The following is a 26,045-nucleotide window of genomic DNA, read 5'->3' as shown; positions in this document are numbered from 1 at the left end:
TGCGTAAGTACTGATTCGCTGCCATTGATATTCTCTACAGTTTTGATTAAGCGAGGTACAAAAAGGAAAATTTGCCAGAGAAAGTAAACAACGTGTAAGTGGGTAAATAGAAAAATTCAAATCAAATCGCGAAAATCTTTTCCCCAGTTTCGGGGAATTATTTGTTTGGCAGTTCGGAAAATCGTACCGCGGAAGTGCAGTGATTTTTTCTCTCTCTCCGGCAGAAGCTTGTGTCTGCTCGGCCTGTGCCTTTGAGCACGTGTCTCTGGCATTGTTTCGAGGCGTTTGTGTTTTGCTCTTCTTTCGCTTGACTTACTTTCTACCGCCGGTCTCTATACGCACAAGTGAGGTGGCCCAAGTAATTGCCAAGTAAGATTATAGTAAAAACAAAAAAAACGGCCCCGAAAAACCACCGGTAGCTATCATTAGGGCACCGCCTCGCATCTGTTTCGCACATTGACGATAGGGCCGGAAAATCGAACGGAAAATAAAATGCTATGAATGCACAATTTTTAGCAAATGACATGTGGAAAGCGGAAAGATAAAGTGAAAATGTGAACATATTTTTGCATCTTTACAAAGCCATCAAGTCGTTCACGTGCGCGGTACCAAAGAGAAGAGAAGTTTGTATGTGTCTGTGTGTGTCAGCGTGCCGGTTGCTTAGTAACGTAAAACGACGAATTTGTGTGTGTGTGCGTGAGTGTGCTTTTGTGAAGTGAAATCGGCGGCTTAGATTATTCAGTTCGAAAAATTGGGAAAAGCCAGTCAGCGCTAGTCGTCGGATAGATTCTTCATTTGAAGGGGCGACAACAAACAAATTTTCCACTCAACGGTGTAACGGAGAGAAAAACTGGGCGCTGGGGACTTCCCATTCTCTGGTGTTAACGTTTTTTTTTTGTACTTCAACAAGGCGGTAAGTAAGATTAGAAACGGTGTAAAGGATTTACGATTGTTCTTATCAGAGCGTAAAGAATGCTTTGGACACTTTGCGGCATCTTGCGGCTGTGTTGATGAATGGTTGCTAACGCTTTCAATTAATTGAATGAATGAAAGTGATTTCGACTGATGTAATGGTCGATGTGCATTGTACTTTACAACGATTGTTGTATGGAAAGTTTGCGTTAATTTATTTTTATATTTATTTTTTAATTTAACACCAAGATGATGGCTCCTTGCCGTATGGTTAACTCCGCATGTGTTGACTAATAATTACAAATTTCACAAGGCATTTCCTTCTTGGATTTTGCCTTATCCTGGGCATTTCCGGTTATATTTTATTATTTAATATTCAATCAAAATGTCTGGTTTACAGGCAGCAATTTGAAATTTGACGTAAAAAGACATAAAGATACGAAAATAAAAAGAAAAAGAAAAAGAGAGCGGGAAATATAAATATAACACAAAAATTGAAGAGGGAATAACTTGAGAAAGGAAAAATAGGTAAGGAATTTCAATTAATAAAATAATAGAAGTGGTCAAACCATCTGAAATAAGTAAAATGAGTAAAATTAGAAATGCAACCTGTTGGAAACTTTTATAAGGTTTCCAACGCCCTGTCAGTGACGAGGAAATATAGGAAATAAGATAATACAAAAAGCAAGAAGAAACGACGTAAAAGGGCAACATGCACCGGCCCAGTGATCAGTCTGCCTTTAGAACCACTGCTTAGAAAACCGTACCTAGAGCGTAGACTAAATTTTTGATTCTCTGTCTTAGTAATAAACGTCATCTAAAGAATTCTACGACGTTTTTTAACACAAACAGTGCAGGTCAATAGATTTAGAACACTTTTGTGTCCAATTTATACACTGCTGCCTGCGATATTTTTGCTTCGTATAACGTTACCAAATGTTGGTAGTATATTCATATGCATCTGAACTATCTATTGCAAATTTGTTTTCATGCATAAGTACATACTAAATGATAATACTAAAAATTTTGAAAAATTTGTGACCTCAAAAAAGGCATCTTTCTTTATCTTAGCTACCCAATTCTAGCGTTGAATGAAGTATAAAGAAGATGCCCAACACTAAGAAAACATTTTTGTTTGAATTTTCTAAACTGATTAATGGTCTTATTTTATGGTGTTTTGTGCTATGGCCATGTTTTCATCAGAAAAGAAAAAGAGATTTAAGCGTGTATTTAATGATTTAAATCATTAGAGGAACGTTTTTTAAATGTTTTTTTTACGACTAAATTTTACTAAAGAAAATAATTCCATTCGCCGGAAATTGGCTTAACAATCTCATTTTTATGTTATGTAAAACAGTAGGAGGTCTTCAGCTATTGTATTGAGGATTAATATGATGTAGGGATTTTGAAGCGTGCTATAATTGACAATTGAAGCACCAAAGTCGCCTTTGTTTAGACCTTGTTTTCGATCCGTCGGCATGAAACCCTCAATATTAGTAGACGGACACCAAACGATGTTTCAAGATAATGCGCACAGCCGCGTACACGAATTGGCTCTCTGAAATCTTCAGTACTCTATACGATGAAAGCCAAGTAAGTAAATCCAGGTATGAGTTCATCAACATTTTCTTTGATGCGCTCAACTTCTCAAAGCACATAAAGTCCATGTACAAATAAAATATTTCTTAGGAATGATGTTGAATGATGTTGAATGTTGAATTTATGATAAGAGTTAACAGGCTGTTTTGCAGCAGCTTTGATTAACTGTTTTAATAATTGAATAAAGCAGTGCTGTTAAATATTTCCTTTTTTTCAATCCAAAGTCTGGCTATGTTGGTGGCCCATCAGAATAGAATAAAAATTTATTGCACCATTAAACGTAACCAGTAGCTAACGCCGGGTGTCCTCTACACGCCAGTAATCAGCTGTAATTTTTAAGTACCATGTGCGTGGACTTTGCACACTGCATAAAGACACAAAACTTGTCCGCTAATTTACGACAGACAGCGGTCAATATAAGTGTAAGAATTTTAGACACACACGGGACTCGCTTAATCAAACCCCTTTCCCCCCGTAAAAGGTGATCTTCCTGACGACTTTCTTGTGTAGTCTACCCTGTACATGATCATGCCGAATGTGGGGACAACAACTCTCAAAAGAGAGAATAGCAAAAATATTTGTTTTGCTCGCATCATCCCGTGCACTGCTGCCGGCCAGCTGATGGCGGTTTTATCTGAATATTTTTACTGACAGCTATAAATCTGTGCAGCGTGAAGAGTGAATGTTCAGTTCTCATCTTTCATCGGTGTTGCAAGTCACCAATCTAACGCCACTCGGGGGCTGGCGATAAGACGAACAAAAGCGTCGCGAGAAGATATCACGAATGCTGGATCAGTAGAGATCAGGGGGCCATTGTGGTTGTGGGTGTTACTTTTGATATATGGAATCAAGCGATGACTAACGTGTTAAAAATAGATTTAAACCATAATCCGTAACGTTTGCTCTAAAAGCGCAGAATGTGACCACTCGGCTAGGAAAGACCAAACAATATCTTCCTATTTTTATAAAAGGATCCTACTCTTTGCAGGTCATACAAAATGGTAATTACCGTCTTCATTTAGGTGATTTATCGAACTTGTTGTATTTTTGCATTTGAATGTCTCGTTTGAGCGTGTCATCTTTGTGCTCTTTATCAAGGGACGATACGAACGATCATGTTTCGTCGTTGTTTTGACGATCCGTAACTTTTTTTTCTCTCTATTTCAGTCTTCCTTTCACCATCATCTACTTCCTTTCGCGAACACCGCCACCACACCCGTCGCTGTCCACCGTTTCCGGTTCGTACTCTGACGCATGATACTCAAACACTCCCCTGAGGACAGAAGAAGTGTTTTTATACAATTGTAAAAAAATTTCCACTCTTTCGGTGGAAAAACCCCAGTGTGGTCAGGAAATTCCCGGCAAACTTTTTTACGTAGACTCTGCAATCCATTGCCACACGTGTTGGATTAGCGATAAGCCGATAGAAAAAAAAAACTAGATCAGCGTTAAAAAAATGTCCTCCTCGCCCAGACTCACCGGTTACACGCTGCGCCCCTCGGAAACATCGACCACGGTGTCGGTAACGCTCAACAGCTGCGGTACGGGCATTAAAAAGCTTAGCATTAACGACAGCGTCAAATCGGCGGGAAGTGCCAATTCCGGTGGCGAATCGACCGATCCTCTCGAGTCCGATTTTAGCGGCGAAGAGGAAGACGACGACGAGGAGGAGGAGGAGGAGGAAGAGGAGGAGGAAGAGCGTGATCTAGAGGAAGACGACGAGGAGGATAAGGAGGACGAAGAGGAGGACGAGGACGACGAGCAGGAAGCGGACAGTGTACGGGGTGATCGTCGCCAGGGAGAAAGTGTTCGATTGAGGTGTGTATTCTATTACCACAATCCGGATTCCGGTTGGGGAATTCATTCTTAAGTACTTTACTACAGCAGGATATTGATATTTTTCTTCTGTTTACATATTTTTTCCCTTGCACTACATAGGCTAGCCGTTGGCGAGAAAGGAAAATCCGAGGAGGACGACGAGGAAGAGGACGAGAACTCCGACAGTGAGAAAGCGTTGCGCCGCCACAGCCCGCCAAGAAATACCCGCAAACAAGCGTCCACCTCCTCCGCGGACGGTGACGAGGACGATCCGGACGAGCTAAGCTCGGTGGTGGAAAAACAGCAGCACCGTCAGAATGGTTCCGGCAACCGGCAACAGCCAGCCCGAGGTGCTCCTGTTGACGCTGACGATGGTGATGATAATCGGTGCGGCGGCGATAGCGATGATGATGGTGGCGATCTATCTGATAAGAATAATAATATCGGCGCAGCTGTTCGCCGCAAACAACCGGAGGACTATGCTTTGGATGATTTTCAAATACTGAAAACGATAGGTAAGTCCTGATTGATTAAGTGGCGTAATATCTTACTCTTAGTATTTGAGGATGAACATGTTGTTGCAGTCTGTATTGCTTATGTGGATAAATGGATGATGCATCAATTTGTTTTGCTAAATAGCTACAACTTCCTTCATCATCGGCCACGTTCAATGTCGGGATGGTAGTGGTCAGATGACTCCATTTTGAACTACCAATCATCGTCATCACTCCTTAAGATAACCGCTGCATCAAGTGTGGAGTGTTGGTGGCTTTAATCCAGCCATACCACCCCTCCCCAGACACAAGAAGGTAACAAATGGAATGATCGTAAAAATAAATCGTGATTCTTTCGGTTCTCTCAGATGAGCCGGATCATCCGGACCGCCATCAATTTCTACCATAATTCAACGCTCACTCATATGCACTGCCAATGGCGTGCGTTCTCTTTTGCTCTGAAAAATGCTCTCATACCGAAGAAGCTGTTATTGTATCAGTTCGTGTGGGGGTTTTGGTTCATTTTTTTGCGCTTCTCTTCGTACAATGGCTGGGAAAATTGTTTTCATTTCCGTGCGAACGAGAAGGAACGCTGTCATAATAACAAAATATCAAAAACTGAACAAGCAGCTGGCAGGGTTGGTGTGGCGGCAGTAGACAAACACGGCCACCGATCGAACATAGGTTGTTAGTTAGAGCGTTGTTGGAAAGAGTTTTTGGTGTATGGTTCCTCTACTACCTCTCCCTACACTCCCTACCCACCCCTCTCCTTTTTGCTATCGTCCAACAATCAAGTTCAAAATTGAAGCGGGAAAATCGCGCCATACCACTACTACTGTAATGTCCACCCAAAGCGTACTCTGTAGCTTATACGTACCAAGCATCCCAAGAATGAGGACGGTGGGAGACATGATCGTAAAACATTTTTATTTATTATGACGCTGATCAGTCTGCGGGATTTCAGGCCAACCTGTGTCCCTGCATTAATTTCCCATTGGGAGGTTGGATCTTTACTGGCGGTTGCTTGCAAGCAGAGAGGGAACACACTTGACGGTCACTTGGTACAAGGTGTTCGGATGACGTGCTTGCAGATGAAAATGCCCAGCAGGATCGCTGCTGGTTTTCCATTTTATTTCCAACGATCAACCGATGCTTGGCCCAAGGTCTCCAAGGTCCAAATGCAGCTAGTATGTGTGCTTAAGACAACGTCGACAGCAGTCAGCAAGGACACATTGTCCGTGTGGAATTCAGAAATGAGAAGATAGTTAATTTGAGCAGACGTCCAAAATTCGTTAGCTCCATAAAAATCTTATTTACAAGACGCTGTTGTGTACCATCGTAACTGATCGATAGTATCTCATAAACTCAGCTCAATAATTATCGTTACGATAATGTTTCTTCTGTGGGCATTTTGACCAGAATGCCTCGATCTCTAACATAAACTTTCAACTCGCATGATGAATAGCAGCGGTTTTAGTAAAACCAGCCAACGAATCTGGGCACCGAGCCAATTGATCGAATCTCCAGAAATTAGTCAAAAAAAAAAAAAGAGGGCACTTTTTACTCTGGATCGTTGTATAGCCGGTAGGACCACCCAGGCAAAAATTACTTTGTAGTTTTCCGGCTAACACAGTTTCGGAACCACTGCCAAGATCACCGGTGCCGATGCAATCGCACCATTCGTCGATAGTTTACGGACATCACTTTAAAATGCTTTTAACCGGTGACGATGCGGCCTCGCACTGGTCTCACGTCCATCACCATCCATCATTGCAAGTGTCAACCACAGGGGCAACCGGCGTTGCTGCCCGGTGTTTGATGAGAACCAATCTGACAACAGAAAGACAACGCCAACAGTGTAGTTTAAGCATGATACATCCGCCACGTCAATGTGAGTTCACTTTCACCGGTATGTGATGGTGGGACCTCCCGTATACGGGGCACAGTATGCGAAACAGTAGGCCAGGGAGGGACACCTGTAGTGGAGATTCTATGCGCAAGATTGTCATGTAATGTGTGTATGTCGTTGCCGCGCTTCCTTTTGCTATCACATCATTCTCGTGACAGTTGCTGTTAGTGGTGTCCATCAAATGCGTGCGCCTCCACCATGGCGTTCCTTGTTTAGGTACGGTGCCGGAGCAGTTAGTTATTTAGCACCTTTCCGTAGCAAACGGCGGCAAAACGATAACGGTAAAGCCGTTGACAATGATATCCAATTAATTCGGACGCTAATGAGAAAAATGGATTCTTTCCTGTCTGCCCACGCAATGCGAACGCGCGAAGATTGTGTGGTGGGTTTTGGTATTCCTAAGAAGAAACAAATCAATGAACGAAAGCTTTTCTTTGGCTAGCTTTTCCTGGTAAATCGTATCAGGGGCGAGGTTCAATCTCCTGTCCCCGGCTCGAGACAAAACCTTCAATGGAACGTTTTTAGAATGGTATTTACTGCGAAGTTTGATAATGCGATCAATTTCTGGTGAAGCGTTACTGGAGACAGGTCATTAATTGTTTGCTAGTTACCTGTTTACCAATATGGATGGGCACAGCATGCCCCTCAAAAGGGACGCTTCGAAGGATGGAAGAGCAGAGATTTAAGATGGTTGCTTTCTACATTTTAAATAAAAATAAGAACTCTAAATCGTGGGCGTACGGAAAATAAAACCATCTGCCACCATCTGTAAATACAAACACACATGCTCAAGCTCAGATCGCCTCCTCGGCTATCCCAAAAGGGTGACAAACATGGAACGTCACAAATCAGACATGTGTCCTTGCCTTCCATTCGGTGGACAAAATAAACAGATACACTTCCACAAATCGGCAGTCTTCTTCTTTCCTTCTTTTTTTTGCATTCTTAGGAAAAATATGGATTATATGATTCTTATGTTTGTTGACAAAGTAACAACAACGAGAAAGAGAAGATGCTCTTCATCGCCGAAACGGCTCAGTTGCATGTGGGTTGAATCTTTCTCAGGTCCATCTCCATCTCCATCCTCCACCTGGAGTTGAATTTGTCTCCATGTGTGTGTGTGTGTTTTTTTTTTTGGCCAAGTTTTATCTTCCCGTGAAGAAGCGGTCCTTCCGTACGGTCACGGACCGTTGATGTTACATGCTCATGGTGGACAGATTGAAAATAAACTTACTCTTCCCCACCATTTCTGCCATTCTCCATGTCCACCGGATTCGTGTTTATGCACGACACATGGCACACAGTGACACCGCCGGAAAACACCTGTTGGCATACGTTTTGCGAGAGGTTTCTGCGTAGTCCCGAAACCCCGTGTTTTCTACCAACCGGCATAACCATGATGAACGATGGGGCGAAACGATCGTGCAAAATCTGTCCACTCGTTATAATCCTGCCGTTTGACTCAGCAGAACGATTCCTCGCATTGCACATTATTCATTCGGCCCGATGATGGCGGTTAAGCGGCGCAAACTTCAACCGAGCTGATGGCATACTTTCACTCATCGAGCGCAGCTGGAACGCATTAGGTGTGTGGTTTTATGTGTTTTGATACGAACCAACCATCAAAGTGCACCAAAAATATCCTAACCCCCGTGCGGCGGTTGAATGTGTTCCTTACCTCGACGTACATGTCGTCCTAGTACGTGTGTTGTTCCTTCCGCCTTTTATACGCTACCGAAGGCACTAGATTGAAAATGTCAGCGCCATGATTGACGGACTGACTGGCAGATCGGTTTTGGATTCTGACCGTGCTGCTGACGTCCATAGCGGATGGGTTCTCGTTAGCCAGAATCGATCGATCGATCGTACGTGATCAATCATCGGTACAATCGTCGGTGAGGTAGAATCGTGAGTATGAGTTCCGTTTTGGATTCATGTGTTTGGTGTGATGTACTGTGCTTTATACATTCCGTTCCATTACACCGCGATGCGTTTGATTATATTATAATGATACTTTCGGTCACCGAAACCAGCTCACTGAAGTTCGGTAAGCACCGAAGTTGCGATAATTGTCGTTATCTGTTTTCCTTAGCCCGTAGTGCAACTGCTTTAAGTGACCCTAAAAGTGGATGCGTAGTGACGCGCTAAGCAATACAACCTCGGACCACAGCTCTAGCACCAAACGGTTGCTAATCGTCTTGATGCGATAGTATAAATAAACAATATACATTCACCTTTCTCTCCTTGCTTACCATGCTTCGCACTCTGTCCCGGTAGGCCATCATCGCACTTTCTGCAAAGTAATTCCACGGCACACTTGAAATTCGAGAGCACTCCAGCAGAACGAAATGAACGGAGGTGGCGAATCGGAATCGTTCGCGCGTAACTAGAACGATCCGGGAAACGCACCACCATTTCCCGGCGGTGAAACGATTATGTAACGCGGGAGTGGTTCCATTGAATGGCCGACCAAGCCGATACGTCTGGTGGCGTCTGCTACTCGTCTCGTTTCGTCAACGCTTAGTCATCGATCGATCGGTGGGATTCGATCGGTAATCGGTGCCGCCATTTTCGCATTTTGAGAGCTTCCGAGTTGTGAGAAGAGGTAAAGATGAGCATCGAAATGATGAGCTAATGTGCGGTCATCGTCCGATATTCACTTTTCATTGGCAAAGATCGAGGAAATGTTCATTGGAGGATGTACAATTGAGATCGCTTTTGTTGGAAAATGGAGTTAAAATTGGAAGAAACAATCTTTTTCTAGCGATTCTATTTATAATTACTTATGTTTAGTTCAAAGGGCATACTTCTCTGTGGTGAGGTCAATAAGTCCCTTTTTTGATGTGCCGCACGTTTTTTGCTATCTCCCGAAATACACACACTATTTTCGCGCAGTACATTTATGTGCAGTTCAAAATTGGTCAACTTTCTGAAAGCGACATCAATACCATAAAAAATTCTCGACTACCTCATCGTGTTGACGGCATTTGAGGTTTTACTTTCTACCCACTTGACTAAGCGGCGGACATTCAGTGCAATTGCCACTGCTAAATGTCGTCACCGGAAAATTCGTACGGAAGAGACGTCGCAATGCCATACGTGTGCGTCTGGACGTGGAACTCAACTCCCGACTATTTACGTCCACTTCCGGCGCCGGATACTGGCCGCTCGACATCATCGCGGAACGTCCGTCCACCGCGCCGGGACCACTGTTCTGGGCCCCCGTTATGCTAATTCAAGCTGTCATTTATTTGCGGTTATTGTTTTTAAGTTGCTCCGTACGGTTTGGGTGTTTGGTTTTACCTTACTTGTTTTTTATTTTGCGGGAGAAACAGAACCGGCTTTCTGGCGGTGCAGCCTGAGTTTGTCGTGTGGTGTGTTGAGTTTGCGGCATTTTGTTTGCTTTAGATTTAGACGCTGTCGGCGGCCAGCTGTTTGATTTATTTCTAATTTCACTGCACCTTCCCGGCCGTCCGTCGGCCGTTACGAGGAAACAGAAATCCGGTAGCGTGCTACAAAATGCACAGTCCCAATACGTGCGGCACTTTGCATGGGAGCTAATGCGATGAGGAAAGCAACAAGGCGGTGTCCTGTGGACCTGTGGGAAGGAAGAGCTGTAAAAATCTGACTAGACACACATGCGTCGTCCATCGGTGTGCCGGTCATTGACGTAGCCAATGGTGGAAAGTTTTATTCTTTTCTAAATGGTTAAGTCTTGTCCGCAGAGGTTGGAACCTCCTTTTCCCTGACGGCCACAAATGAAGCTTTATTACATCCATTGCAGGTTATGCTATTAGAGTAGCATTTAGATTGATGACACTTGTGCACAGAATATGACCACGGCACGCAAGAGCAGAGTTCATTCAGTTTTAGCTTTCCGCTAAGGCTATGGCACCCAAGGAAGGGGAGGGAGCGTACTCTTAATGAGAGCAGTTGCAATGGTGCAAAATATTTGTCCAATTATTTAGAACGGAAAATGTTTGCGATACAACTGATCCGACAGGGAATTTGAACGTCAAGGTTAATTGTATCGTTCTAATTAGGAAAAAAAAAACATTTGTCGGTAAGGCACATTTTTAAAGGTCAATTAAAAAAAGGAAACTACAAGGGCAGCAACGGGAAAAAAGGAAAAAAGATATCTTCGCCCTTAGGCTTTTCCAGTTCGTTACAAGAGCAAACAGGGAAACATCAGATTGAGCCGTGATCGGGATGTTGTGTAAATATTGCTCGCTGTTGACGCATTGCACAGCAATTAATGTCGAATGTCACAGATTTCCAAAATCACGGTGGACCGTTGTAAATGATTTTCTTATCCCATTCTTTAGCGATCGTTTCCCGATTCGTTAGGTTGTAATTGTGCTGAGCAATTACGACACCCGCTTGTCTACTTTACCCACCTGCACAATGATCCTGCAGAAACGTCGTAATGCGTGCTTCCTGTTGGTTTCCTTCAAGTGGACCTCGAAATTGGGGACGAAATGACGGGTGGCTGATTGCTTACGGGTAAAGAAGAAGGAAACTTTTCGTCCTCTTCAACTTCCGTCACGCCACTGACCATTAAAGCTTTGCAGGGTTATTTTGTGAGGGTTTTTTTTTGTTGTTGCGATCATTAGAGGCCGATTATCGTGAAATCGCAAGCATTTGGGTAGTGGAAAAGGTATACTTTAGCCTGTTTCCCGTAGCAAAAGTAGTGCAATTAAGGATGGTGCGAAGGAAGAGTTTTATTTTTGCCTGTAGCTGTGTAGATTTCCATCATTCATCATCATCATTGCACAAGCTTTGTCATGTGTCAAAAAAGCTTGTATGAAATTATGTTTACTTTCAAAGGAGATACATTGAAATGAACAAATGTGTCCCAAAACATAGGAGCAGTTTTATTGTTTGATATGCATACTGTTTTACCTCCCTTTTTCATAAAAAAACAGGTAAATTATGTGTGCATATGAATTGAAAAAATAGTATAAACGCAGTTATGGATCGCACGTGAAAAAAAAAATCATTTCTCTCCCTTCAGTTTAGTTCAACACTCCGGTTCAATCACTCATACAACACATCAAAACGATTTGTGACATTGACCTGCATCCTATTGGACACAAGCGAATTGAAGTAAATTTATTTGATTGCTTCCGCTAAACATTGACACATTGGCAAATAGTACGTACGTATCTAGGTTTCTATATCACATTTTATAAGGCACTTCGGCAGTGCTGCACTGCCCTGTCAATTGGTATTCTATCGGTTTCCTTTTTTATTGGAGGCTTGATTGAAGGTAAACAAATCAATCATACAGCTTTCAAGGTGTATTGGGGTGATATACCAGCAACGGAATTTTTATAGAAAATTCACTGTTAACGACAATCGATTTTACAACGCACTGAAGTGTTTTAGTTCTTTTGCTATTTTTGTGAGATAACAAAATAGATTAGACTGAAACGGTGACAAAAATGCATTTAAAAAGATAGCTAAATGCATAAAAGTTTGACCAAAAGGTTGGTATTTAAGAATCATTCTATCTTCAAATTGCATCCAATTTCGAGTTGCTTAATACGAGTAGCAATAAGGACACCGTGTCTATCCGTAAAAAAAAGGTTTACAAGCTTCCTTTGCACCATCGTCATACTGAATTATTAAAGTTCTTGGATGAAATGGTTGCACAAAAAAGTCTATTGGTAGCTGAGACGAATGTGAAGTTTTGTATTAATAGTTTATCTGTAGGAAACGAATAAAATCTGCCGACTCAAATTCACTATAAACAATCCAACCAACAATGTGTATCTTGTCTAGGATATTCGACGCTCAGACAGACTTAGATCTAATATTCACAACGAAAAGGCCGCGATAGAGCGCCAGTATTTGAAGAGTTGTACACACCGTGAGGTGACTGAAATATGCCTTCGTACGAACAAATCTTCCATTTAAGCAAGCCCTTAATTGTTGTGTCTTTGTGATATGAAACATCCAGCATTTGGGTAGCTACGGTTGGGTGGATCCCTCAATATGATAATGGTTGAGGTGGATGAAGGAAAATATGAAAATAAATGAAATAATAAATCATTTTGTAAATTCTACTAAGCTTTCATCAATAATTTGTTTTGTTTTCATTCTGAAAATATATTATGATCACATTTATACATCCAAAGTAAATTCCAATCTACTAGGAAGGGAAATCTGTTAGTTGTTTGCACCACAATTACCTACACATAAATCGGCCTATTATTTGATGTGCGACTCTGTTAACAAACACATTTATCTTCCTCACAAACGGTGACGTTGCTGGTCAAAGATTTGGCCAAAGTCCAGCATCCATTTCGCGCCGATCCGCGAGCGATCCGTGTGCATTCATGCGTATGCAGTTGGAGCATATTCATCATTCTCTGCCCTGGTCAGACGGTAAAACATACGTAGTTTTACTCCCCCTTTTCTCCATCACGCACAGTAGGTTGCCCGCGTCCTCATCTTAACGTGGATGCGGAGAAGTTTTTGCCGACTTCACCAATATTAATAGACATTTTGTCACTCAATCTGTTGATGTAGGAGGTAACAAGGGAAGATTCAGAATGATGCTAGATGGTGGTTGAGACGGGGACGAAATGATCGAGAGCGATCGCGCAACGTGTGATTCGTAGTAAATGTCACCCAGTCTCCCTGCCAGCCGTATGTCACAAGGATTGCAGATGTCACAAGGATGACTCTAATCCCGCGTTTCGCGTTAACCTATTTCACGAGATTAACTTTATTCGCGTGACATGTTTCACTGATTATTTCACCGGATGTAAGACAGGACATAAAGATATCAAGCCCACCACACGGATAACCGTTTTAATTGCCTCACAGCGCTCGCGGTACGAGTTCGGGTGTGTTTTACAAGGCACGTACGGTGGTTTTTATTTTGTGGTGCGAGTATGATGAATTTTATTGGGCAAACAGTATTGTCACAGTTTATGGCGCTACCTTAACACACATAGCCAGGTTAACAGTTGTTTTTATGTAGCAAACATTTTTATCGACAAGCTTAGCGTTGTATTATAATCATCAATTCCTTGACGGAAGACGCATATCGTGGTGTGTACTGTTTCAGCAGCAAAAAACTAACTTTCCCTTCGCTCTTTTACTACAAGGAATCCCGGGAGCACTTTTCAGGGTTAACCTAGTCCGAACTCTCTATTTTTAATCGTTGTCATCAAGTCGTCAGCGTCACTGGACTTACTGGCGAAATGTTCATGTGTTTGTTGTTCCAAAAACCAAGTGAGGTGAGGGGAACGGGTTATTTACTTTCACTGACCATCGAACCGGTTCTATCCTAAACCGCACAACACCGCCAGCACTGCTCATTCGGTAAACATTTACACTTGCGGGGTTGCTGTTCAGCATGGTTAAAATAATAATAGTAGCGTCCGCAATAGGAGCCTATCATAATAATACGAAGAATAATAATAACACTTACCAGTGCCCCACAGAAGCAGTCTGTAAACAAGCCAATGCAACAGCTTGCGGTAACGCCTGGTGTACGTTTGGCAAGTGATGATACATTTACGGTTCGTGCCAGTGCATTAGGAGGAGAAAGAGTTGACACATACGCTTCATTTGCGCAGTGATACATACCATCACTACCGGCACCATCACGACCACCATCCCCGGAATTGGGCCCGGAAAAAAAAAGTTAAACGCTCGCACATTACGTTCAGAGCTAAGCGCCACTAGGCGTCTCCATCAGGATCGTACTTTGCATTTCACGGTCAACCAGGCGGCGGGCAGCACCGAAACGAAAACAAACGAAAAATTCTTGACATCGTGCGAATATTTCGCATCTAGCGCAGTGGAGGGTGCAGGACGAGAACGTTATGGTTGGACGTAAAAAATTTAATTCATTTTAATACACACCCGTCCGGCACCGGCAAAACAAATCCCAAAAGGCAGCAACCGCAACCCGCACGGTGATTGAATTATGTGTGTACGGAAGTTTGGTTATGGTTTAGCACAAGCACGAGCCTGACAGTACTTTGCGTGCCAGCTGGCCAGTGACGGATTTAGATAGAGTCGGACGACATTGTTTTATAGCATAGTGTTGATGTGATTTGATTTAGAGTCGGTTAAATGACGACGGCTGATGTTTGTTTGTATGATGCATAAATTGCTGATGAATTGAAAATAATTTATTTTTTGTGGTGATGAACAGTGAATCAAGCTGTTCGGGATTTTTTATTTTTAAATTTTGTTTTTAAAGGAAATAATTGATTTCAAATTTCCATCTGAAGTTTAAATGTCTTGAAAATGACTGTGCTCGACATATCCTCGAAGGAATAATTAAATCAATCTGGCAATCGATTTAGTCCCTTTTTACCCTTCCAGAGAGTTGCCAGCAGTAGAACACAAACGTGAAATGAGCCTTCATTAAAAAGGCTTATAAGATCACGATCTATAAATTGGATTTCTTTCCGGGAAAGTAATGTCATCTCTCCCTCTCTCTGTCTTTTCGCAAAGACCCTTTCACATCAAAGCCACCTTCCTTCGCTACAAACGTCCCACCGATTAGTAAGAAGGGCAAATGTTTCCCTCTTTTATCTTTTGATTCATTTCAAAAGATGATTATTTGGGGGTAATTAAAAGCAACAGGGGCTCTAGCGTTTAAGGAAGATCAACCGCCAATACTGGCACTGGTCATTTGCATACTGCTATCGTCTGATTTATAAAGTCTCTCCCACCATAACCTGCCCTATGGTATTCTGTTTGCCGACCACCTTGACCGACGGATGGCGCGTTGTCGACGTTACCAACAAAGACCATGATATATTGGAGTCGATAAAGAACAATCTACTTCCTTCGGCTTTCGGCTAGGTTCGTGTGGCGAGTTCATCTGTTTGTCGGATTTCGTTGTTGTTGTACGACGTTGGCTGCGTAAGGTCGCGTCTGAAACGCACACGCAAACTTGGCTGCCCCCCTCCCCAAAACCAACCAGACACACGACAACAATAAACGATTTAACAGCTGAATGTATCCCGGAGGTGGAAAAATGTTTCCCCGTTGGAAGTTGTGTTTTCTTTATTTCTCATCGTATTTCTTTTTTACCGTCTTCACCCGGAACCTTAACCAAACAACACCATTTTCTTCACAATCAATGGTCTGTGTAGTGTAGCTTTTGTTTTGTGGGAGGCCAGAAAACCTTTAAAAATCTAGCCGTTTATTTGTTGATCGTGCGTAGTGCAATTGCGAGCGGCTTTGAAGTGATCCAAAAAAACCCGAACAAAATGTAGAGTACGGCAGGAGTGTCGGGCGGTCTGTTTTCGTGTTGGATTTTACTTTCCTACTTTGTGCGACCGGTGCAGTGGCCACCGTTGATAGGATGTGGATGGTGTGCCTGAGTGAGGTGTTATGATTTGCTACGATTGGCATTCGTGATCATGCCAAGTCAGAGTGGTTTCTTTTTTTTTTCTTCTTTTATTTCTCTGACATTCAGCCGTCCGACCGAAAATTTAGTCTCGTGGACATTGAGTGGATAAAGGAGGACTTGTTTCGTTCCCCCTGGCTGCAAACGGGGGCAACGAACGTTGGGCTCAGCAATTTAAGTAGGATTAATAGCTGTCTTCGGAATTGTTCACATTTCAAACAGGTCTTCCGACACACAACAGGCTCAAAGCAGCACCTCTTTCATCTGGGGGTGAAAACAATGATTGCAACGGTTTGTTGACGAGTTTTGGCAACTGATACGATAGCCGTCATTTTCAGATGCTACAAATAGAATGTTTATCGTGCACAATTTGTTTAGTTAAAATTGGTATTTACACAACTTATTTTTTATCATTCTTGAGCCTCTAGGACTTTGCATGGTTAATTTAAATTTGTTTGAAAGTTATTAAATAAATAAGAAATAATCAACTCAATCCAAAAATAAATCAACAAATACAGCGCAAATCATCTGAACACCTGGTTAAAATCGAAACTATTTGTACATCTTTACTCCGTTTTCTTTTTATATTGAACTACACCAACCTCAAAAGGCTTTGGTCTACCATCTTTGGCTTTGCTTAGTCCTGCAGACGGTCTGGACTGAATTTGATACCTAGTCATGCCATATAAAGCCCGACAATGTTCCCGTTTTGGTCAGCCAACTTCACACCTTAAACACAATTTAAAATTTTCCGCTTCAAAGCCGATGTTAAAAGCATCTGCAAAGAGCTTAAACTTTGTGTGCGAAGTATAGAGAACAACACAAAACAAAAATCTGCTATTGAATATAATTAACCTTCAAAAGTTTTCTCTTGGTGATGATGCTCATCACCAACATCGCTGCCCGTGCCAACTTTCCCTTGCATCAATCGTCCAAACCGATCGAAAGTTATTTATGCTCCAGTGTGATAAAGGTTGCAAAATTAACAGAACCACACACAAGTGCGACACGGGCAGAAGGGAAGACCCTCCAAAGCCTCGAAAAAGGTTCGTGTTCTAAGCAAAGGGAGCGAGGGCTAGTATTTTAAAGCTTTTACGGAGCGGTGCGAGTTCCAAGGCTCATCGGCATCGACCACCACCGTGTCGACGAGTGCTCTCGCACAGAAATGGAAAACTAATTAAAAGTGGGTTCTGTTGCGAAATATAATAGCAAAATTTGATTTCGAATCGTTTCGCTTCGGATGGTTTGCGACTTCGAGAAAAGGGTTGTTGTCCTTTGTTGTCTCCAGTATCAGCGGGGCACGCTGGCAAAGTTTTCTATAATCAAAACAACATTTTTCTATCCTATAAAAGATTGAGGGAACTGCTTTTTTGAGGGAAGTAAAATTTGTAACCCATAGTTGCTACACTAATTCTACATCTGTTGAAGTTACTTGCAAGACACGCCAAGTTACACTTCGTCTAAGAGTATGCTTGAAATAAAAAGCATGGGCCATCAGTTCTGATTTTGAGTTAGAAGCTTGAATATGTGTTTATCTCCAACATAAATCTTATTTAGACACATTAATCTACCCCTCCTTTGGTGTAGCATTTTGTTTCTCTTCTTCAAATGATAACAAAGGGAAGGAAGTAATCCACCGAAAGGTGGAAAGACCCTAATCCTCTGGCAAGATTAAAACGATTCCGGTCGTCGGTTTTAAGATTTATTTTGTTTTTGAACCTTCATTCAGCTGGGGCAAGAAACATTCACAGGCCAACGGATACTCTTATCTTCCTAAATAGATAAAAGTATGAAGCTTTGCTTGCTCTAAGGATGGGTATATTTACTAACTTCATCAAACACGAAGGCCCGAAAGGGAGTCACACAGTTTAGTGATAAATTGGCTAAAGTTTTCTTCGCGGATAAAGGGCAAATTGTTGTTTAATAGTTTTGCAAGTTTGAATCAGAGTTTTGATAAATTGTTTTAAATTTTAATCGTCTTCAGTTTGTTCCGAATAATAAAGAAAGGATATTTTCTATTCAAGATCAATTTCAAACAAGATTCTCTTTGATCGGAGATCGATAAAAAAGACGATCAAACAGGATCACGATCGGCAGGATTTGTGTGCTAAGGTCCAACGATCGTTCAAAGGTGTTTATCAAAAATTATTACCACCATTACTTTGCTCCTTCTTAAACGGGCAATCAAACCCCAAGCTGTTTATTCCTTTGATTACAGCACAATAACGTTTTCCTGATGGCAAAACATTATTTCTAGTCTGTTATTCATATGGCGAGAAAAGAAGCAATTTCCTCCTCCTTGGTAGCACTGGTAGTTTTTTTCCCTCAATACTTTGAAATGCAGAATCGTGATTGTGTGTATGTAAACCGATCTGACTCGTTTCTCTGTAGGGTAAATTTGCAGACCATCGGTGGGAATTGATAGTGTTTAATATGCGCTCGTTCTCGGCCCATCCTTACACACACACACACACGCGCATACACGTGTTCTGTGCAGTTCTAAATTTAGCACGTAATCGAACAGAAATGACCCCAATGAAGGTATTGGCCCGAATGGGTGGCCTCTTACCCCTGTGCCCGTGTGTGCCATCTAGTGGAAATCACATGTCGCAAATGGTTGCGCACTTTGACGCTGACGCCACCGGGTTGAGAGGAAAAAGTCGGAAAGCTTGCGGTATTGACAAGCAGCGATCGTTGAAATGGGAAGAGATGAAAGACCGGGTACCACCGGCCTAACAGGAATAGGGAAGAAAAAATAAACCCTATCCCCTTCTCAGTTTCCTATTCTGTTATGCTATTGAAAGCAATTTTCGATCGCAAAGCGGCAAAATATTGATTCCGATTGTTGTTTCCCCCTGTTGTGTGAGGCACTTCAACACGTATCAATTCGCCTCCGGACGGCGATGCGGGGAAGCGAACGGCGGGTACGAATGGGAGGATACGACATCATCTACTGTTAATGGTTTCTGCCCCCGGTTGGCGGGGCACAGCCTGGACCGTGTGTCGGTGGCGGGTATTTCGGTGCGAAAATAGCGCAAACTGACGCACGACGAATCGCGCGCACTCGTCCGGTGGTAAACACATGTCAAACCCGCACGCCGTGGATGTGGCCGAGTTCACGGTTTCGAAATCACTCCACCACCAGGAACAGCTGGAGTATTCGTCCCATTCCTGAGGATGGATGATGGGAAAATGGCCTTTGACTTCAATCGATCGCACGTTATTTCGAATCTTTTCGTCTTGCTGTCACAGCAACGTCCTTACGGCATTATGTGCGAATTGTTTATACATGGAGGGTGTGTCCTACCGGTCGCTACGATTTGCACCGAGAAGCAACCGAAATTCGCATGCAAACGCTAACGATATAACGCTGCTGGAAGAAGAAAGATAAAAAGTCCTCTAACGCATCGCCCATTTTGTGTAGTGCGTAGTGTCACACAATTGTTTACCGGTCACGCTAGTATAATATTTGTGCACCTTGTTTAGACGCTTCACTTAGGAAGGACCCGATTGTTCGGCTCAATTAGAGTGTCATTGTTCGGACCGATCGACCATCGATCACTTCATCAGCTTGTTTTCGATCGTGCTACGCGCAATTTGCTCCAGCAGCGATTGACGTCAGTGCTTCCGGTGGTAAGTGGGAATGTTTGCACGAAAGCGGTACAGAGTGTGGCGCAATGCAAGAACTATACACTCTCCATTAAAGGGAGGCTTGGACATAGCGCGTGAAGACGGTGCTGTCACGACGGCAGCGTAGTGGCAAACGATAAGATACTGCTTGCCGGGGGAAGCATCAGCAAAATGTTAAAGAAATGGTTCTTGGAGGTCAGCTGTTTATTTTTTAAATTTTATCTTATCTTGCAGTAGTAGCCGGAAGTAGAATATTATGGTGTACAACTTGTACCTCATATTTATAGAATTTGTTTATCTTGGCTGCTTCCAAATGTCATCCATCCGGCGTGTGGTCTATCTAGAGAACTCGTTCCACATTTCCTTGACCTATTTTTGGTTTCATTTTTACCTCGGACTCTCTCTCTCTCTCAGTAGCCATTTTTACAGGGTAAAAACGAATTTAAATGCAATAATCATTTAATCATTTCACATTCAAGCGTCTCCAAACACTCGTACATGATCATTTCCGCCCTCCCAATAGGTGCCATGCCGACTGTGTATGTGTAAATGTTGCAGAAAATTTGTTTTGTTTGAGCAACTGCCAAAACGCTGTGAAACGATATTTTACGAATGAAGTTTCACTCGCATGCGAGATGTCTCTCATTAATATTTAAATTAGTTCGAATGAAATCATTGATTTCTTTTGCACACACAGCTCGAACCGTCGCATACAGGATGTGCCGCCAGGAGGTTCCGGTATGCTCACGATATGGTTGGAAAATGTTGTAAATTAGGTTGGAAATTGGACTACGTTTTTTTTTTGTTTCTCAATGTTTTTTTTAAGCATTTTGTATAAACGTGGAACTGCAGAAGCACGTAACCAGCCCCCAAAGACGCAGGTTGAGAACTAATTAAAGGGTGAATATAATGTAATACAACGTGAGATTTGGATAAACAGTTCAAGCGAGAACTTTCTGTGAGTTGTTAGTAGTTCTTTCTATTTTCTTCTAGGTTTGAAGAAAGATCCCGTTTGATGGGTATTGTACGTACTGCCCACAGGTACTGCGCCTATAAGTGTACAGTGTTAATTGGTTTGGCTCGAGTGGCGAAACGGTTCCGCACTAACCGGATCAGTGCAAACGACGAAAAACGTTGACGTTTGCTCGTGCAGCACACTCCGGAACGGTCGCACCTTGCACGGATTCTAGGCTGGGACGGCTTGCTATCGTTGCTTTCACAAGAAAAGAAGGCATCTAAAGGAGGAATTGTTCGGTGCGCGGATGTCACCGGACGCAATGGTGCATAAAGACGACAACCATTGCCGGACGCGTACCGATTTGCTGCATCTCATCTGCATTCTCCTCACGCCTGTTTCGTTTCATGTAGTCTGAACATTTGTTTCTGATTACAATGTGTCTCTCAAGCAAGGGCCAGGCATCGCAGATTGTGACGCGACGTGCTTGCAACAAACAGCTGCCACATCGGCCTTATTTAGAGTGGCGGCACTCGTCGCAGTCGTCGGTGGCAGCGACTGACGGCTGGTGTGTGTCCACTTGTGATGTATATGCACCTGTGCCCCGATCTGCATGCAAGTGTGCCACTGACTGTGAATATTACTGTTCATGTGTGTGTGTGTACATGCATGCGTGGGAGTTTATTTCGACCAATTTTCATAGGCGGCTCCCACGCCGCTAGTCCACCGTGAATACTACAAGAAAGGAAGGGACGAATGCAGAAGAGCTTAAGTGAAAGATCTAAAATTAGAAACACTCTTTCACGGACAGACCGACGACATCCTTACACCGGTTCCCCGCACCGTATCGCGTCCCCGAAGAGATGTGATGGGCTAACAAACACGACCAATGTGCCAGTGTGGCAATGAGCGATGAAAGTTAATGTCATGTTTCGCACTTGGCGCGCCGATGCACTCTCGGACTGCATTCTGCATTTAGCATTTCCTTCATTGCTTTTCACCCTTACCTGCCCGTTTCTTGGCAGCTTTGGGTAGACCCACTTGAAATGAGCGTTAGTTTTGTGTTGTTGTGTGCGCTAATGCTGCACTGATCTATGGAGCGATAAACTGGCGAACGTGACGTTGCGCCAAAAATGGGCGGTGGTGTAATGAGCACAAGAACGAATTGATTGCGATGTACTTAACGCATTAGCTATCACCCTCGATGAGCTTGTTAGAGTCCAATACTTCCTGCGGAAACAGCTGTTTATCGATCGTGTAGTGTAGAATGCGAACTTATTCAATAGAAAAATGAAAATTATTAATAATCCTACGCGTTGATGTAATTCAGTTACACGAATATTGAGGATTTTTCCTTCGATGTTCAAATTTTCGCATTTCGTCAAGTGTGTGCGCACGTGTGTTTGTAATTCTAATTTGGCTGAAGAAGGCAGGGAGGCGTGAAGCTAATTAAACGGAGTCAACAGTTGGAACTAGATGAGTGCGCTGAACTTTGGCGGTGTTTGTTTACGAGAGCTTTTGCCAGTTGGTGGTTTCGAGTTTCCGTGCCGTGAACTTATAACATCCGTAGTCATTATAAGCACAACTTTCGTCTAAAACTATATTCCACTACATCCTTCATCCGATTCAGAACCTGCATTAGAGTTTATAGTGTGTGACGCAAGGATTTACCATGTGACGTAAAACCACAGACCAAGCTACATGTTACACGGTGGTTGCCGATAGTCGATGTAGATTTGTTGAGGAAAGTTGTTGCTTGGGTTGATTTCCTTAATTTTCGACTGTTGGCCCTGTCACTGCTTTTGGAAGTTATAATTCTATTTCAACAGTTTCGGTAGGCAAACGAACAGAAATAAATGTGCGAATAGTGTACAGAATGTACGAGGAGATAAAGGTATCGCGTAATATGAATTTGATATGGATATTAGCAGGATACTTTGAACGTTCCGTATGAACGTAGCTAAACTATGTTGCCCGGATATTGCGAATCTGTTTCCCACTGGACAACGGGTTTGCTCAAGAATGACTATCCGGTTTACATGAGCTAAAAGGACAAATAAAAAGTCAGCTATAGAAGTGAAAACCATCTATGTTCTATGGACTATGTTTGATGTTTTAACTTTAACAGCTTTGACATATAAACTCCAAACCAATTTCATCGAACAGCGGCCAAAACTTGAGCAATAAGATTGACTTTTCTCATTGCAAATACCCACCCTTTATCAATACGGACAACCTGTTACACAAAAAGGAAAGCAAAATTGTCAATATTTTCACTTCACGCCAGATGGAAAACAAACATTGCTTGCACACCGCAAGCGTTTTAAAACGATATTGTGTGAAATGCGAGAAAAAAAAATTGAAGCTCATCATCCACACGGAACGCGTTACTGTTTTTGTTTACCTGGTTTTTGACAGCCTCCAAGGCCCTACCGTTCCACAGCATCACGCAGTTCCATTCGATGCAACGAAGCGTGCTTGAGAAATAATTTTCCAGTTCGATAACCATGTGATCCTTCGATCCGGAAGCTTTTCGTGCACCGTGTCTTCTGCTAGTTTACAAGACAGTTCCAAGATCGTCAAACCAAGGTGTTGTTTTATTTATGTCACATATCGATTGATGGTTAGAGGTTCTTTCGACGACACACTTGTATGATAACTTCTCTCTCTCTCTCTATTTCGCTTTCGACTATGCAATTAGCATGTGTTGGAGCTTTGTCGGTGTGATATGCTACGAAGAGAAGAATTCCATACCAGCCACAGCTTCATCGTCTATCAAACAGCTTTCCAATGGGATCACCGGTAAACCTCGTACTGTTCCAATTCTCACGTTTCAAAGCTACCATTCTTTTCGGTTTGCGAAAGCTTGCTTCGGTATGCTTTTATCGTCATCGCAAACATACCTTACCGTGTGTGTGTGTGTGTAAAATTGTGTTTGCAAACGTGCAAGCATAAAAGAATGAGGTGCTGGAGAGCATTGCAATAGCTGCTAATGAGGGCGATTCTCAGCCACATGGTCATTATCGTGAGTTAAATTATGACATATCTGATATAAAGCCGATAAACTGATAAATAAAAGGTGCAAAATGATTAAACTAAAACGAACTATTTTCGCGTTTCCGTTGTTTGTAAGGCACTAATTGCATTTACTAATTGCAATGCAGTCCGCAGAAGAAGACGCTTGTAGTTCGAAGAGAACTACTTGAAAAGAGAAGTACATCTTCGCTAATTAATCAACAATTGGAAAACGGACCACATTATTTGCTTCTCGTCGTGCTTTAACACTAGCTTGAGCATGCGAAGAAGTGGTTGAGCACTGAGCATTAGCATCGTTCCCAGAACGACAACTATCGTCAGCTGCTTGCCGCTGGACGAAATGGCGAAGAAGAAAGTAATACTTCGGGAATGTTATAACGTCTGCATGGGAAAGGTGGGGATTCCAGGGAAAACGGATTTATCTGATACGCCGTGGTGGATTGGTACCGCTTCATTGCCTACCACACTGACTCTGTAGGTGTAACCGTGGACCGGGCAAAAGTGAGCAACATCTTCGCATCGGTTGGCAAAGTAATGCGATACTTTATGGCTATATGCTAAGGGCGTGGATTTATTCATTCGGGAAGCAATATGGTTTCAACAGAAAAAAAAAATCAAGACTGATATTCTTCTTTACAATACACACGCGAAGGTAATATGCTCGGGATGGGAGCAATATGTAGTACGAGATTGGAACAGGGGAAAATGTAATTTTACTTCTATATCGATTCAATTTGCGCTTTCGCTGGATACACTTTGAATATGGATATTAATGAGGTTTGGAAGGGAATGTTCTCGACTGCAGAATGGAAGCGTTTGTTCACACTTTTGTGAAGTTGTTGAAATGGAACAACACACATACACACATTCGCCCTTTTCCCATCCCGGGTGTATTCTTGATCGGTTTTATCGATTGCAATCAATGAGCCTTTTTACTAAATGAATTACTTCCCGCACGAAAAAAACGAAGCCCTCTGAGTGCATTAGTCAACATTTACCACGGTATGATATCCTTTTTTTTTGTTCTTCCCCCATGATGAACCTTACACACAGTCCTCCCATCTTTCCTGCACTTCCCAGTGGACGATAATCCGCGTAACACATGATGGGTGTGAGGTTAATGCCACATCCGGCGGACGAACGGTCGTCGCTGACAGGTGAACGAATGGTGAACCGTTGTCAAATTAAGATTGATTGTCGATGCTGTTATACGTACGGGTGTTGTTGGGTTCTGGCATTATCGGGGTAACTCTAGGTGAGGTGATCTGTACATCCAACTAGTGACAATTTTCTAGCGTTAGCTCCATTGTGTTGGGTGAAAAAGGGTGTGTTTGGAACTACGTGGCTGAATAGCATAAACGCAAACCACCAATCAATTTACACCATTCGACAGCATGGTTCGATCGTGCCATAGAACGGATAAATTGTAGACGACTTGAGTGCTGGTATGTGAAGAGAGAATGCTACCATTTATGTTAATTTTTGCCTCACTCACAGCGTTTATAAGCGATCAGATGAAGATAAAATCGTACACCAATTGTGTATTGGGACACTTGTATTAGTTTTGAAGCACAATTGTTTACAAGTGGTAAAACATTATCACTTTAATCTTTTGATTATGCTGGATGCAAATAGTATGAAATAATATTTTAGTATTCAGAAGTTACTTTAAGGATCCTTATACCAACTTGAGGTTGTGGAAGATCCGATTGTAATTAATATGGATTGTATGAGAAACGTAGATTCGAGGAGCTGCTAGATTTTCATTAATTTTGCAGAAATTGAGTCAATATTAAAATTATTTTAAACTGTGGATTATTTCACATTTCTGAAATTATTGACGCCTCGTTTGGTTCTTAATAAAATACACTTCTAACGTTAAAGTAAACATTTAAGATAAGGACAATTTTTGTATGGATGAGTATGGATATCTACCACAAACAACGCTAGTGAATCAATCATACAAAATGACGGTGACATACAATTCAATCAGTAATTTAGTTTATTTGAATATCTCGATCAATCAAGTTGGAAAAAAGGTTTATGGTAATTGTGTTACCTTTCTTTAGATTTTTTGATGTTGTACTCTTAAACGTTATGAAGGTCAATTATGGCATGTAATGCAAATCAACAAATATGCAATTATTAAAAGGTCTACAAATATTTTAGCTGATAAAACTACTAGAGTAAAAGGTTTTCACGATTTAGATCAATTGATGTCTATTGATTTTTTGTTTTCTACCGAGGCTCTGAGCCAAAGTATGATGCAGGACCTTCTGGACCAATCTTAGATTGCTTATGCGATAA

At 42.3% G+C, this 26,045-nt stretch overlaps 2 protein-coding genes across 2 annotated transcripts in view; both read left to right on the top strand.

The window, feature by feature from the left end:
- Positions 1-26,045, top strand: part of LOC126556435 (uncharacterized) — a 507,197-nt gene that overhangs the window by 282,436 nt on the left and 198,716 nt on the right. The gene's annotated exons all lie outside the window — the stretch shown is intronic.
- LOC126556043 (cAMP-dependent protein kinase catalytic subunit PRKX) overlaps positions 3,951-26,045 on the top strand; it is a 45,799-nt gene continuing 23,704 nt past the window's right edge. The window contains exons 1-2 of the mRNA XM_050211212.1: positions 3,951-4,329; positions 4,450-4,844. Of these exons, the coding sequence (XP_050067169.1) occupies positions 3,968-4,329; positions 4,450-4,844 (757 nt within the window). The 5' untranslated portion in view covers positions 3,951-3,967. The remainder of the gene's footprint in view (positions 4,330-4,449; positions 4,845-26,045) is intronic.

The sequence above is a fragment of the Anopheles maculipalpis genome, chromosome 2RL (genome assembly GCF_943734695.1).
Source record: "Anopheles maculipalpis chromosome 2RL, idAnoMacuDA_375_x, whole genome shotgun sequence".
NCBI lineage: Eukaryota > Metazoa > Arthropoda > Insecta > Diptera > Culicidae > Anopheles > Anopheles maculipalpis.
This window is presented reverse-complemented; position numbering and strand designations above follow the sequence as displayed.